Below are 17,155 nucleotides of genomic sequence, written 5' to 3'. Positions count from 1 at the left end.
GTACAAGTAAGATAATGTCTGCCAGTACATGTATATATGTCTCAATTTTTGGTAGGGTTATTTCAGCCCCTAAACTTCTTAACCCTAAGAAGTTTGAATTGAATAAACTGGTAACAAGCCAATAAATTAATAGTTATTCTCAGTTCTAATTTGTGTCTCTTGAACAATTTTTCTTATATTTCACCCCTACCATTCTAGTTTATGCCAAAATTATCTCTGTGCCAGATTATTAAGTCAACTCCCTTACTTTAGCTCTTGTCTCTAGACTTGCCCACTTCCAAACAACTATTAGACCTAAATTTATGGGTTTTTTTTTTTCATAAATACAAATTAAGTCATGTCATGTTACTGGTTACTTTTTAGTGACTCACACTGTATTCAAGATAAGGTTTGTGTCCCTCAGGTCTGATTGCTTTCAAGGATCTGGCCTTTACTTGTCTCCTTTCTTGTCATTTTCCCCTCTGTCCACTTGTTCTACATGTGCATGTAGTAAACTCCTTGTAATTTTCTGAGCACACTCTGTTCTTTCTTATCTCTGACCCTGTTTTATGCTGGCCCTTTTTTCTGTGCTTACCATCTAACTTTTATTTTTCTATTGAACCTAATGCTGCCCCTTAGCCCCAAATACTGCCATCAATATTCTATACTTAATTCAGATTCTTAGGATGGTATTTTTTTTTTTTTTTTTTTGAGACGGAGTGTCGCTCTTGTTACCCAGGCTGGAGTGCAATGGCGCAACCTCGGCTCACCGCAACCTCCGCCTCCTGGGTTCAAGCAATTCTCCTGCCTCAGCCTCCCGAGTAGCTGGGATTACAGGCACGCGCCACCATGCCCAGCTAATTTTTTGTATTTTTAGTAGAGACGGGGTTTCACCATGTTGACCAGGATGGTCTCGATCTCTTGACCTCGTGATCCACCCGCCTCGGCCTCCCAAGGTATTTTTTTTAATGTTTATAAGTTTCTGAAATGAAGAAACATAGTACATTTACACTTAGAATATAATTATCCTGGAAAATCTGTTTTTTAAAGTGATGTAGCTTTTTTAGTGGTTTACAGATAATGTTTTAGAATCGAAGAAATGCATTATGGTACTTTAGTTTTTTGCTTACTTACTTGTCTTATGGAATGTAAATTTTATAAGGATAAGAAGTTAATCTCTGTATCTTTACTTAATGCATAGTAAGATTTCCATTAAATAATTAGTTATGAAGGTTAGGGCCTAATCTGAGTAACTTATTGATTTATTACTTGACAACCCTAGCAACTCTGTTTTGTTTTTCCATATAAAGTGTTTCTCGAGAAACTCTAAAAAGCAGGAAGAAATCAGATTACAGTCTAAATAAAGTGAATGCACCTATTTTAACAAATACAACGTTGAATGTAATAAGACTTGTTGGTAAGTAGCTGTACTTTTTTTTTTCCCAAAAAAGAAAAAAAACATTGTAACAGTTAAATTAGTTTGTTAGTGAATGACTTTTACTTGTGGTTTTCATTGTCTGGTATACTCTAGTACTCTCTGCAATAAGGGACTTAAGGTAATCATATGTCAATGCTTCTTATTTTAAATGTTCCAAATACAATAATACTAATAGTATTGCCAGTTTCTCTTTTTCAGTTACCTATTTATTCTTTGTATCTTCCAATTTTTCTAAAATATTTCAGTTAATTGAAATGTGATGAAAAATTCTTTAGGTAGGTTAGAGATACATGTAAGATAAGATAGTACCAGTTTCACATTTATACAATATTTTTCTACTTAGTTGTTTAATAGGTCTTTACAATCTTCTGCCAAGCAGAGTGAATAGTGACTCTGGCATTTTTAGACATAAGGGATTTACAACCCAAATGTTCAGATTATAGGAAATGTTGTTCTTATTATAAATAAGACCTTTATTGATGATTTTTTAGAAGGCAAACAACATGAAGAAATGACATTTTAAATATTCAGGTTTGAGGATGCTGTGAATTTTTTTAATGTATTTCAACATCTTATATGCTTTTAGCCTTTCAATCCCACAAATAAGTCTATATATTTGACAAATAAGTTAAAGAGATGTCTTCTCATATTAACTTTCATTATTCCAATCAGGAATTTTAGTGGTTTTCCATAGAAATCTCTATATTCTATTTATGGAGATAGTATTTACCTAATGCCTAGTTTGATTATATTAGCTCTGTTGAAATGGTCTGTGTTCTTTAAGATAATTCTGAAATTTAATTAATGAATAGGATAAATATATAGAATGCCTTTTAGGAGTCACACTTTCTTTAGAAAGAGCAAAAAATGTTACTGAATTGAGAAGAAAAGAAAAGTAAACATTTTCATGATGCTCAGAAAAAAGGATACATTCTAAAAAGCTATTCCGTAGCTAATTATTGCCAGGAGACTTAGCTTTTCTTCTTCTTCCAAGAGAGCTGATTGAACATAGTGTCAGAAATACCTCTCTATAATTTAGAGAATCAGAATTGCAAGGGTGCTGAGTGGTCATTGGTAAAAGTTCCCATGAAGTTGCTTGTCTTTCTATAATGTCTCTAATATGTGGTGGCCGTATAGCTTCTGTTTCATGACTTCAGTCACTGGAAACATAGTGGTTTGGAAGACTACTCATTGTATTATTAGACTGATCTCATTAGTAGAAATCTCTTCCCTAAGGTAAACCAAAACCTGTTTCTCTGTGATTCTAGCTTTTGGTCTGAGTTCTGCCCTTAGAAGCAAAAAGAATAAGTTTGTGCTTTCTTTTTCTTCTGTTAATCCATGTGGTCACTTTTTAGATATGTGGTGGTAGTTATCCTTTCATTCCTTTTCTCATACTGACCACCCCACAATCAATTTTTCAGGCTTCATGGTCTCAACTCCTTTATCTTGTCCTTACTGATAGAAATTCAGACCTTTCAGAATCCTTGTCATCCTCCTTAGCCTTCTAGACTCAGCAGTTTTCAGTGTCTGAACACACTACTTGAGATGTAGTCAGCTTTTGCTAGATTATGTTGAAGTAACAAGGAACTCTTGATGCATCAATGACTTTCAACCACAAAGTTTTATTTTCCACTCGTGATGCACATTGTCTTTTGATTATCTGTAGCTCTGCTCTGTGTGTCTCTTCATTCTAAGATATAGGCTGAAAGAATAGTACCAACCAATCTGGAACATGAGGAAAAGAGCAAGAGCAAACTATGTGATGACTGCTAAAGCTTCTGCTTCCATGTGGCACCCTTCACTTCCTCTGACATCATGGCCAAAGCAAGTCAGGCTTGACAAAGGGAGGGAAAAGTATGCTTCTGCCGCAGGAAGCACTCCAAGTCAAGGGAAATGGGCAGGGATGTAAAATGCTCTTACAAGGAATTGGGAAAAATAATGTAATCAAACACATCCAAGCAGTTGTTTATATTTTTTACCTTACCTAGTTCAAATGGGGCTGGAGATAGTCATGTTGCTGTTTACTCTGAAGGCATATTTTCATTATAATCAAATCAAATAAAATATAAGGCTGAGACAAAGTTGAGGAGGGAGCACATCATACTTTATCATATCATGTTAAATGCAGGCATCAAATACAATGCTTAACTTCTTGGTAGGCATAAGGGAATTGAAGAAACAATGTATTCTGCTATCCTCATTACCTGAGAAAAAGGTAGAGGCCTTTATAATATTGGTAGAAATATGCTCCTGGTGCTGAATTCAGATGATAGTATCAACAAATTCTTATATGAGGATTACTGATCAACACAGTGGGCCTTGCTTTTGAACAGTGCGTTTATAGGAACTGACAAAAGCCACATTCAGGAGCCTTTAAAGTATGGCACAGTCCTGAATAAAGCCTTACTCTGTGAAGAGAATTTGACTATTGTAATTTCAACTTTCTCCACTACCATGTCTTTTGCTAGACTTGCAATTAGGAAACAATGCCAAGTATGACAATTTAACTTTTATATCTTCTCATTTAGGACTGGGATTAGGTGCTGCCATTATCACCCCAGTTTCCCCCAGTAGATTTTTATGCCTATCACTTTCTCTCTCCCTGGGATGTTTTTATCTTCAGTTTTTAGATATATACAAGATAGAACTTTAAGGAAGCCACTGTATCAGGGGTCTCTGACTAGTAAATGCACTATTCCATCCCCTGTTGTTATCACATAGAAGTGCCTGAAGATCATAAACTGGCAAAGGTAATGCCTCTTCTTACAAAGGGAGAAGTATGGTTGTGTAAATAAGACATTAATTTTTGGTGCCTGAGAAGATGAAGGAACTAATTATTGAGTAGTTGGGAAACACAATTAGAACATTAAAGTCATATTTAAGATGTCCTTTTCAAGTAGTATTTACTTGACAGATAATTAGCAGAGAGTAAACAAAAAAGTGTTAATGGGGCTTTGTTACCCCAGGTGGTACCTGAATTTATTAGAAAGGCTCAGGGAGGCTTTGCACTAGTGCAGAGGACTGATCAGAACACTTGCTTGTATTAGATAAAGAGAAAATTATGTTGGCCTGATAATTTCTTGCAGATAGAGAAAGAGAAGTTTTAGGAAATGTGTCTCATCAGTGAAATAGCCTTGGTATTGACAGTTCTCTCTCCTGGAAGCAGCTCTCACTGGAGCAGGTGTGACAGGTCTGAGGAGCAGGAGCTAGGTTACCGAAGTCCATGCTTATAACAGCTGCCAACAACAACAAAATTACTACTTTAGTAGCTAGAAAAAAATATACACTAGCACATCCATCCGTATTTAAAATGAAACTAGGATATGTGCATCTAAGGGATACTTAGTTATAATGTGCCTGAGATCAGCTTATGTGGTGGAGAGAACACAGACATGGGAGTCGAGAGATCCACTCCTTCATTGGCACATTCTTTTCACTGGGGGAAGATCAAATACTAGATGGCAGACTGATGAATTTTCCCAGCAGTTTAGTTTGCTGGCATACTCTTTATCATTGAGGATTTTAAATAGAAAAGTAATGAATGAAAATGGTTAAAAATTAAAATACCCCAAGGTATAAGCAGAGCCCTTGGGCTCCAAGTCTCCTTCCTCAGACAAAACTAATCAGTTTCTACTGTTTTCTTCTGGAAATATGAGTGTTAGTACAAATATATTTAATATGTATATCTCCTCTCCTCTATTTTTTGTTGTTTTTGTTTGCTTTAAAAATTGGATTATATGATCTATACTGTTTTTAATCTGGCTTTTTTACTTCAAATATCTTAAGGTTACACTTAAAATAGCTTACGATATTACCTATCTTAGTATGTATTTATTTCATTCTTTTTTCCTGTTGTATAGATGCAATATTATAAGTGCCACAATTTACACGTGTTCTACTTTAAACATATAGTTGAGTCCTTTCATACTACGAACTGCCACAGCAAGTATCCTTGAAGAAATATCTTTGTGCATATAAAATAGAGCTATAGAACAAATTCCTATAACTACTTCCTCCAGCTGGATCAAAGAATATATACATTTCCAGTTTTGATGGATACTTCCAGTTTATCAATGAGGTTGCTAACAGGCTTACAAAAAGAGTTCTGTTAGTTTACCATTCATCAGCAGTATTTGAGGATAGTTCTTTTCTTAGTCTCAGCAACACTGTGTATCCTCCAGCTTTGGGTGCTTGCCAGTCTGATAGTTTAAAAATGGCATCTCTTTCAAAAATGTATTTAATTATGAATGAACCGAAGCATCTTTTCATATGCTTAAAAGACATTTCTATTTACTTGTGAACTATATATTCATATCCACTGCTCATTTTTATATAATAAGGAAATCATAGGTTTTAATTTCAACATTAAGGAAATTAGTTCTTTTTTTTGCCATGTATATTGCATTCATCATTTTTAGTCCAACAGATTTTTTTTGAGTCACTACTTTACTTCAGGCTAGCTGTAGGAGATACAGTCATGAAGAAAACATAGTCTTTGTACTTAAGGAGCCCAACATGGGAAATAACATACAAAATAAAAAAAAATTACAGTGTATTGTTGTAAGCATAAATAGAAAAGAGGCAGAGCGAAATAATGATGATTAACTTTCCTTTTTGGGTAGCAAGTAAAAGGACTGACTCACTGTGGGGGCTGACATCCTAATTGAGTTTGAAAGATGAATAGGTTCTCATAGATGAAGATAGACATTGGTAAAGGCATTTTAGACAGAAAGAACATGTGCAAGACATGGTGTATTCAGAGACCCCAGTAGTCTACTTTGCTAGCATGTAAGAAACATGATGGGGGCTGGAGGCAGAAGCAGAGGAGATGTGACAAGAAAGATGGGCAAGAATTGGGTATCAGAGGGCCTCATAGCCTGCCCTGTGCAGCTTGGACATAAGCTCCGTAAGGGATTTCTAACAGGGGAGAGACCCCAGCAGATTTGTTGTTTTTAAAAAAGTGTAAATAAGGGATTGACTTTGGCTAAGGGGAAACCGGAGAAGGTCAAAGACTGTATCGCAGACCGTTGAAGTCTCCCGGGCAAGGGATGTTGAGGACATAAGCCTATATATGGCAGTGGCCATTGTAATAGAGAGAAGATGACAGATTTGATAGATTTTAGAAATACAACAGACAGGATTGGTGAATCAGTGATGAGGGATCACTCAAATTTTAGGTTTGTGTGATTAACCAGTTACAATGCTAGAAATGACAAAGGGAAGATGAGAGGACGATACGGAGTTCAAGAGCAGCTTGACCAACATGGCAATACCCTGTCTCTACTAAAAATACAAAAATTAGCCAGACGTGGTGGAGTGCTCCTTAATCCCAGCTACTTGGGAGGCTGAGGCATGAGAATGGCTTGAACCCAGGAGGCAGAGGTTGCAGCAAGCCAAGGTTGCAGCAAGCTGAGATTGCACCACTGCACTCCAGCCTTGGTGACATGGCAAGACTCTGTCTCAAACAAACAAACAAACAAACAAAACACAGATTGCTGTCCCCCACCCCCAGAGTATCTGATTCAATAGGTCTAGGGTGTAACCTTAGAATGGGCATCTTTAACAAGTTTCCAGGTAATGCTGATGCAGCTGGTCTAGGGACCTCACTTTCGGAACCATTAGTTCCTTTCTGTTCCTTTCCTAATTAAAATGTAAAACAATGTGTATTTAACAGGAACATTCTTGATTACATAACAGATAATTAAAATGGTAGCTTCTTTTGTTTTTTTGAATGTAAATTGTTTTTAAAGTATCCTTATTTCAGATATGTGGATGAAGTTCCATGAAGTCATAAGTGTAGTCTTACAGAAGTATCACAATACATTTTTGTTTGTTTTAAAATTTTAAAACTTTGTTTTATGATTAAGTTGTATTTTAAGAAACAGTATTTTCATATGTAATGCTTAAGGAAAAAAATTTGTCATTTTCTTTAAGCTACATTCTAGTATTTCTATTTATACTCACTATAATAATGATACATCATTATAATATATATGTATATTTCTAAGTACTAATACTATAATTTTCTATATTTTAATACTATAAGACAACATATTATATTTAGATATTATTTACATGAATTGATATTTTTAACATTTAAAAATATTTTCTGAGTTGCTAGTGTATGTATAGCCTGATCTTTTGAGAGCATAATCCTAAAAGCACCATCCTTCAGTATGTGTCATAAGAAAATGATGTTGGAGATTTGGGGGGCTGAGATATAATATTTAAAAAATAAAAACTGGTAGCCAGGCACTTAGGTAATGGACGTGTTAATATTTTACTCTGGTCTTCATGTTATTATTCAATACCTTTTCCTGAATTGCTTGAGCCGAGCCAACTTTCCTTTCCTTTATGCCTCATATATAGCTTTTCCAGTTTATCTCATGTACTGTTATGGCTTTATATGCTATTTATATTCATTGATGATTTCTCGAATTAGTGTACTGAAATAAGAGTAATGAATATGCTTCCAACCCAGAATCTATTCCTGTTTGTGTCCCATGAGATTATAAACTCCTACAGATGAAAAAAGAGTCTTAAATCATTTTTGTAGCATCTATATGTGGCACCTGGCCAAGTCCTTTTCACTTTTTTGTAGGAAGCCAATAGATGTTGAACTGACAAACCTTAATTTTTAAAATCTTCAATATAGGAGAAACTCATTTTCTCTTTTGTTATATCCACAATGGGAAAAATTTCTCCCCCACGTTTCCGGCCCTTGTGTATTCCTTCCTCTACACAGAAGGTGTGGCTTGGCTGACTGTTGAAACCGTGAATCCCTCTGGGCCATCTTTCTTGTCTTAGCCACACTTCTGTGTCTCCCACTGATGAGTTGGCTAAGGCAGGCCACTGCTCATTCTCTTGTTTCTAGTTCTTGTCCATGCTGCTACTTGGTTGGTTTCTTTGCCAGTCCCTCTGTGTGTCTCTTCCCTATGGTCTAGATTTGGGATTAGAGACTTTAAAACAGTACTTCCCCTGTGAAGCTTGTCTTCATCTCCAGATTAGGTTAGGTTCCCTTTATGTAACATCCTATACCTCTTCCTATTGCATTCATCATCATCATAATTATCTTAATTATTAGCAATAGCTAATAACTATTAGCAATGGCTAAGACTTCTAGGTGTGTATCGGATGCTAGGTAAACACATATCATATGCTTTGTAAAGACTTCACATGCATTTTCTTATGAATTCTTCACAATATCCATTTTACATACCAAGTAACTGAAGCTCAGAGAGATAAATTGTAACACATATGATAAGTGGTAAAACCCAGGCTGTCTTATCCTAGAGCCAGTAGGCTCTTAACATTCCTGCTTCACGGCAAGTGGAAGAAATCAGGGACATTAACTCTCACTCCTAAACAAAGTTAGTCACAGATCAGAAATAATATAATATAGCTTGGAGGCAGGAACAGTAAACTCTTACAATTGGTAATTTGGGAAGAGATGCCTTTCCTGGGCACCCATTCTGCATTAGATAACCTTCAGTGTTTCAAGGCCTGCTGTGTCTGCTTCTCGCTCTGCCCTCTCTGTGAGGAACTCTGAAAGGGGGAAGTAAAGGATAGAGTGCATCTGAACTACATCTTGAACCACTGATAACATTTTTTAAATTAGGCAGGCTCACTTCAGAACCATGCATTCAAGTTTTGATCAAGGTAGTACATCTCACAGCAACACATTCAACAGTAAGGAAGCGCTTGTGATGAAAAGCACTGCCAGCAGTGTGGAGGCAATTTCTTGGTCTGTTTCAGTTTGTCTTCTAGTTATTTCCCAGAAAAGGCTGATGAGAAGTAAATGTTTTGAATTCATGTCAGTCTGAAAATGTCTTTTTTTTGCTCTTTTACTTGAATGATGATTTAGCTGTGAATAGAGTTGTAGATTAAAAATTATTTTCTTCAGAACTGGAACTTCTAGCATTCTCTTCTGTCTCAGATGAATTTCTCTCTCTGCCTTTGAAAGCTTTTCATGTTTTTTTCTTGATCCAGAATTTTATGTTGATGTGTCTGATTTCTTTTTCTCTAAGTGTGTTTGATAGTTTGTGGACTCTTTTGGTCTGAAAGCTCCTGTGTTCCTCAGCTATTACTGACACTGGTATTTCTTTGATAATTTTTACCTCTATTTTCTCTGTTCTTTCTTTTTAAAACAATTTCCTCCATTACTCAAATTGGTCTTTTATATCTGTTTCCTCAAATGTTTCCCATAGCATTGTCTTTTGTCATACCTTTTAAGAGACTTAATTTAACTTTAAACTCTCTTTTTTGCATATTCTTTTTTTTACTGAGTTCTACATAATTATTATATTTCTCTTTTTTAGCTTGAATTATTCTATTTCCTTTGGGATGAACTTTCCTTTTTATTTTCAAACTCTGAGTTTTCTTGTGTGCCTGATGTTTTTTTTAATTATCTATTTAGATTTAAAATAGAAGGCTTACATAGCCATTGTGTGTTTCTTGGGAGTAATTAGGACTATGTTTGAGCTGGCTCTTTCTCTTCAGTAGAATTCTGACTGGGAACTTTGTGTGAAAATAGGAAAGGGCAGCCTTTATTGGGACAGATCCTCCAAATCCCAGAATGAGGTCGAAGCCTTAGCTTTTCAATTTATTATTTTTTTTAAGTTCCTTTGCCCCCCCCATCTTTTTTTTTTTTTTTTTGAGTTTGTTTATCATTTCTGTTGGAGAGGAATCCTAAGGTTTTCTGTTTTGTTTTGTGGGTAAATTCTAGCATCCTACACCTCTAACTGCTGGAGAGGAGAGAGGAATAGTGGTGGAGGGGGAGTGGAGACTGGTACAGTTTGTCCCATAAGTGAACTTATAGTTGGATCCTTTTTCAGTCCTGTTTCTCACTCCTGCTGTTCCAGCTTGATTCTAAGTAGTTATTGTCCTACTGAATAGCTTCCACCTCCTTTGTGCCCCTCTTATGGTTTTATTGACTTCTTTGTTTTTCCATCAGCCTGTTCCTATCTACTGTCTATCATCTAGAGATGTCAGATATTTTGAGCTGCCGGCTGCCTGTTTTTGTAAATAAAGTTTTATTGGCACACCCATGCTCATTTGTTTGCATATTGCCTGTCTGTAGCTGCTGTTGTGCTACAGTGGCATAGTTGAGCAGTTGAAACAGAAGACAGCAGAGCTGAATAGTTGCCACAGAGACTGTGTGATATGCAAAGCCTAAACTATCGACTCTTGGGTTCTTTACAGGAAAAATTTACCAACCTCTAGTCTAGAAATGTTTTGACATTTTTTATTTTCTTGGGCTCAAACCTACCAGCTTTGCCTTCTCACCCTCTTCTCTTCATAGATAAGGAATTAATTCATTGTAAGGTTCTCTTTTAATTCAGTAAGATCTGCGGAGGCATATACGCCTCCTCGAGCCTCCAAATGTCTACTGTCTGCCTGTTCTGTTCTCTTGAACTGGAAAGACAGTTGAACTGGAAAGACAGAGTCCTCACTATTCGCTCTGTAATATACTGATGGTCTGCTTGTTGATCATTGTCTTCTATGTATGGCCTTTTAAGGTGCAACAGCTGGGATTCTGTGTAATTCCTCGTTTCTTAATACAAGGCAAAGTATATAGTGAGGCTTCAAAAAGTGTTTGTTGAATGAATAAATTAATATCCTTATGTTTTAATTTTCTTTTCAAAGTGGTCAGGAACAGGTATTTTTTTCTTCTGAATACACATTTAAAAGAATCTTTACCTATGAATAATTCATTTTTACATCCTTTCTCAAGATTAGGTATTTAAACAGTGGTTAATATTGTGGGGAATGGAGAGGACCTTGTATTCTAGATGCATGTCAGCCTACTTATTTGCATTCTACCTCATTCTACTTATTTATCTTTTTCTTTTTTTTAAACTGAGTAATATAATATTTTTTCTTCACAGTGTTGCATATTTTATATGTTAACAAGCTGGGGCTTAAGTAACTATATGTTTTGTAACTGAGGAAATATCTGCATAATGATCCAGAGTGTTTTAGGAGCAGTATATTTCAAATATTTTTCAAATGAGATTTTTCAAAAATATGTCTGACTGTGTGAAATAATTGCAAAGGATGATTCTGAAACAGAAGAATTTTTAAATAGGAATAAGAATAAAATCTGAGTTGAGTGTTTTTTACTTTGTTTTGATGTGTATTTGTGTTTGTTTCTCTTCTTGACCATCTGACTGTTACTTAAAATCATTTCCCACATAGATTAAGAAAGATGTACTGAGTTCTTAAAGAAATGATTTTGATAGTAGACATTTCCATTAGAGTACATTTGTCATTTCTTGTACTGCAGTAAATGTGTTTTCTCTTGAGTCATGGTGTCTTTAATAGTACCAATTTAAAATTATAGCCGTTATGTGAAGTAGAGACAGCACCTGAATTATTGGCTTATTTGGAAATTAAGCACATGGCCTGTTTTAAGATCCTCTGCAGAAGAAGGTATAGAACATTTTTGCTAGATATGCTTCTTTTCCTATTGTTTCCCATATAAAAGAAACAGAATTGTGGACTTGTAGTTATTTGATTCATCTCATCTCTAACGAATCCTTCAAATACGTTAGCAAGTTTGTAAATGCAGAAGTTTGATTTATGTTGTTTTTTTTTTCTGTGACTATATCTGATTGTATATGTAGAGGAAAAGGAATGAGATATTGGCATCTTCCAAAAAAAGGAATGAGAAAGATATGTTCTTTGCACTTTGTGGATATTGAGCTTTTGAATGTTACAGTGATAAATAAATGTTCTTGGCCTCTGACACAAGATTTCACAGGGCTAGGATTCAGGGGAACGTATAGTCCCTTGCATGTATCATTTCTCCTCTTGCTTTTCTGCTTGTGCTATGTGTGTATAAGCTTATGAAAAATAAATATTTTCTTAAATATATTGTATTTACTCTATTAAACTTAAACATTTTCCAAGAAATTATTTGAAATGGAAACTCCTAGAAAAGAGAACTGGTGTTGTTTGTTTGTACAGTGTCATTTGTAGAGGAGTATAAGAGTTCCATAAAAATTTGGGAAACACTAAAATGTAGTAAGAGGAAAATATCATTGTATTATTTATGTTAGTACTCTCCAATATAGCTTTCAAAGGTGATAGAACTGTTCATTATCTGTGCTGTCCAATACAGTAGCCATTAGCCACATGTGACTACTGAGTACGTGAGACATGGCTAGTGTGAAGGAGTGCAATATTTCATTATATTAAAATATTTTAGTAATTTTACTGTCTTTTTATAATTATAAACTAACAAATTTTAATTTTGTTTTACTTAATTTTTGATTCTTTTTTCTTTTCAGGGAAATATATGCAGATGATGAACATTCTTAAGCCAATTGCCTTTGATGTTATTCATTTCATGTCTCAACTATTTGATTATTACTTGTATGCAATATATACCTTTTTTGGTCGGAATGATTCAGTAAGTCCACCTTTAGAAGGAAAAAAATCTTTCTTTTAAAATTTACTTTATAAATGTTAAAGTTTTTCATTCTCTCTGTAGAAGATACACAGAAACATTATTTTGCAGATTATGCATCAAATACAAAATTATTGATATCAGCTTTCTGTCTGCCTTATTACCTTGTTTATATATTAATTTTAAGCTTTGGTATGATGAACACATTCAAATTTTTGGCAGAAAAAGTACAACATCTGTTTTTAACCTTGAGATATTTTGGCAATGAAAAAAGTACAGGTTGCTTTATTTAAATCTTGCCCCTTGTAAAATACGAAACAGTAAATGAGACATTTTAAATATTGGATAACAACCTTAGCAGTCACTAATACATTTAAAAGATAATGAAAAATATTTATTAAAATAATTGAAAATCTGAACTGACCCAGCTATCTGTCTTCCACAGAATTAATGTTTTCTGCACCTCCTTTTTGTGTTTCCAAAGCTCTTATTGAATATATCTTTTTCTACTACTCACAGAAAATAACACAATATTAGGCAGGTAACTAATTTAATACTTTAAAATTAATTATGTGGTTTTCATAGATGTTTGGCAGTTTTCTGTGTAAAAACATTCTATTGAGTCCTATGAATATATAATAATATTACTTATATTTCATATTTTTAAAAAAATGCAAATTTCAATGCATAACTACATTCATTATATTAATAGTTATATCCTTGCTGTGATCACAAGTATGTCAAAGACATAATCATTTTATATAGGACCTGAATTTCCTGGGTTCTTAATTCTGAAAAATATTTCTTAGAAAGAATGCTAGTATGACCAGTGACAAAATGTTGCTGCAGAATTTATGTACTATAAAGTATGTATTAATTCACCACTCTGAATTTAGAAACTCACTAAATAAATATTAATGGAGGCAGACATTGTAGAGTTTTAGCTAATTGTCAGAATGTTTTCGTCTTGTAGGTGAGTCTTACTTTGTCTTTTGGGCTGTGCCGCTAAACCAGTGCTGTCTAAGAAAATTCACAATAGTGGAAACATTCTGTATTAGCACTGTCCGGTATGCTAACCACTAGCCACACATGGTTGTTGAGCACTTGAAATATGTATGACTAATTGACTTAGGTATGGAATTCTTAATTGTATCTAATTTTAGTTAATTTATCTTTAAGTATAAATAGTAACGTGACTAGTATCCTATGGGACAGAACAGTTACAGACCACATTATTGATAAAATATGTTAAAATAAGATCTTTCTGAAACTTTTGGGAACTGAATGGTTTTGGGTGTGATTTCCCAGCTGATTATACACTGACACAGATTTTTTTCAGAATGGCATTCATTAGTACCTGAGAAATTTAGCAAAGTATATTTAGGTGCTTATTGTAAAATATATTGGATATTTGATTTAATGTTTGTTATGCACACACTAATCTGAAATTTTATATTTAAAGCATTTTCAGTTCTGTAAGATTCCTTAAGAGCTATTTATACTGAAACAAAGGAAAATCTATAAATAAATAAATAAGTAGCACAAATAAGCACATGCGTGTGTATAATATTGAAGCGGTAGCTTTTAATTTCCTAAGAGAATAAGCTTTTCAGGCCCAATAGAAATCATGGAAGTTTTCATACTCATAAATATAAAGAAATATTCCGAATTGCCCCATTAGCTGTCGAATCGTAGTGTTACCAGGGGAGGGGGAATCAGGTAATGTGTAGAATGGGAAAAACAGGTTATATGATTCTATCTGCTTCTTTGTCAGAAGAAAGGGACTTGTGTGAGAGAATTTAGATGGAATTAACGGGGAAGGAACTCTTCTCTATATTATGGTGCTGGTTGCAAGATTGTATGCAACTACTAAATTCATCCAACTGTACTTAAAAAGACTGAATGTAATTTATAAATAATACCTTACTGAATGAAAATAGAAGAAAAATGGATTGTTTATAAAACCTAGAGAAAATAAAATATATTAGTTATAAAATTGGCATATAAAATTAGTTCATGTTTTATTGCACAGTGTTACAACACCACTATTTTCACTTCAGACTCTGACACATGTAAATAATTTCTCATTCTTTTATCTCAAATGGTAGAGGAAGAGGAATAATAAATGTTCATTTATGCTTACATGCATGTATAGTCACATATTCATACATAATTTCTATTACTGTTAATGAAATATATTTTATAGCTTACTATTAATAATGTTTTAAATTTATTGGCTCATAGAGAACATTGTAACATTTTTTCAAATGCCTATAAGTATGCATGATTATCTCTAAATTAAATTTATTTTCATCAATGGAATCATCACACAAGAAGCTGACTAACTGGCTTTTCATGTCTTATTCTTACCCTTCTCATTTATGCTCTTGTGTGAAGGTTTTTATAAATGCTTTGGCTTTGTTGTATGAATAGAGTTCTATCTATAAGGTGAAATGTTTACCAAGCCTAATAGAAAATTGTATTGATTTTTGAATGAGGATTTAGGCTGTTGCTAATTTGTATAAGAAAAATAAATGAGCAAAAATATAAATCACTTTACATTGTTCTGCTGCTACATGAACACAGCACAGCATACCTTACATACAACAGAGTGTAATAGCTTTATCTAAAATCTCAAGTTTTGCAACTAAAAGTAATGACTTGTGAGAAAGAAATTCTGGAGAACTCGCCCCTGATAATTCTTAAGATTGATAAATGTTAGTGTGCCCTGTAAATGCACACAGGTAAATGTTTCTTTGGTTTCTTTGAGATTTGAGTTCTTTGCTTGATGTGCTAGAATTTGTCAATGCAATATGGAAACCCTCTGAAGGCTAAGTATCTGAGTGAAGACTCATCAAATACTTTGATCAATTTGAAGATGTAACATTTGCAAGATGATCTCTAGAACGATGTAACAAGCCTTTTTCTTTTTCAGTTGGAATCAACAGGACTCGGCCTTAGTAGTAGTAGACTAAGAACAACTCTAAACAGAATACAGGAAAGCCTTATTGATCTAGTAAGTAATAAATTGGAATCAATTCTTTTGGAGTATATAAAATGGAAATTAGCTATTCAATCAACTTCATGCAAATGTGTATCTATATGTGTATTGAGTAGCTGAGTCCTCAGAATTAAATGAGTGCATATAGGAAGTAAAACAGAGGTTGCTTATAGTCTGATCAGAGAGAAACCAGTATACATGAAAGAATGTGATATTGGGCATACAGCAAACACAAGTTCAAAGAGGAGAAAGGCTTATGTGAAAAACTAATATTAGAGGAGGACTAAAGGAAGAAGTGACACTTGTGCTAGACTTCAAAAATCAGTCATAGGATTAATGGGAAAGAGAAAAGTCTTTGAATTCAGGTATATAGGATGAGCAAGGGTCTTGAGGTGGGTGTAGCCCAAAGTTTGACAGATCTTATGATTGGGACACTGGTTTATGCTGCAGAGTAGGTTGCAGACAGTGTTTGAGACACTTTTGAAATGGCTTTGAAATTCAAGGAGAGTTTGGGTTTAGTTTGCTGTGTAGTAGGGAGCCTGGTTCTTGATGGTTGTCACAGGATGAAATGCATGTTTTAAGAAGATAGGTTAGACAGCAACACAGGGTTGACCTATAATGTTTCAGCTAACATAAGCATTTAACATGAGAAAAACTTTTTTCTTGTGGTTGGTCACTGTAGCCAGTAATTTATGTTGTTCAGACGTTTCTCTGCATCTACTTTAATCCCAGGCTTCTCTGAATTTTCCTTTATTCCTTCAACCTAACACAAACAAGCAATCATTTTCTTCCTTTTTCATAAGCTCTATATTATGTGCATACTTCTGTTATTGAAGCTTTTATAAAACCATGATTATTAATTCTTTTAAGCAATACTTAATTGCAACAATTGTTATATGAGAGGCATTGTTACAGGGCTGGGAATTCATCAGTGCACAGAAGAGATATTTCCTGTCTTGGAACTTTTATTTTTTTTTGGAGCAGAAAGACAAACAAATATATCATCAGATACTCATGAGTACTCAGATGAAACTGAAGCAGAGTGATAGGATGGGGATTTTAAACAGAGGTGTCAATAAAGTGAGAGAGGCATGTGCTGGTATCTCAGGTGAGTGCTGCTTGGGCAGAGGAAATAACTGGTATCCTTCTTTCTTAACATCACATTTTTAAAACATACAGACATATCACTTACCTTGGCACATAGCATTGCTTCAGTAAATGTTCATGGAGTAGATGAACATACTCCACTACCTGAGTTTCTTGTTTCTTGGCTTAACTGGACTTGTTTTTCTTGGTTTTGATATTTGTTTAATCCTTGATCTTCAAT

The 17,155-nt window shown here is 34.3% G+C and overlaps 1 protein-coding gene across 1 annotated transcript in view; it reads left to right on the top strand.

The window, feature by feature from the left end:
* The window catches only part of VPS50 (VPS50 subunit of EARP/GARPII complex), a 130,394-nt gene that overhangs the window by 94,441 nt on the left and 18,798 nt on the right, over positions 1–17,155 (top strand). The window contains exons 20-22 of the mRNA XM_021674207.2: positions 1,290–1,396; positions 12,709–12,830; positions 15,763–15,843. Of these exons, the coding sequence (XP_021529882.2) occupies positions 1,290–1,396; positions 12,709–12,830; positions 15,763–15,843 (310 nt within the window). The remainder of the gene's footprint in view (positions 1–1,289; positions 1,397–12,708; positions 12,831–15,762; positions 15,844–17,155) is intronic.

This window comes from Aotus nancymaae, unplaced genomic scaffold, assembly GCF_030222135.1.
Source record: "Aotus nancymaae isolate 86718 unplaced genomic scaffold, 86718_ANA_hifiasm-v0.15.2.pri h1tg000025l, whole genome shotgun sequence".
NCBI classification, from domain to species: domain Eukaryota; kingdom Metazoa; phylum Chordata; class Mammalia; order Primates; family Aotidae; genus Aotus; species Aotus nancymaae.
This window is presented reverse-complemented; position numbering and strand designations above follow the sequence as displayed.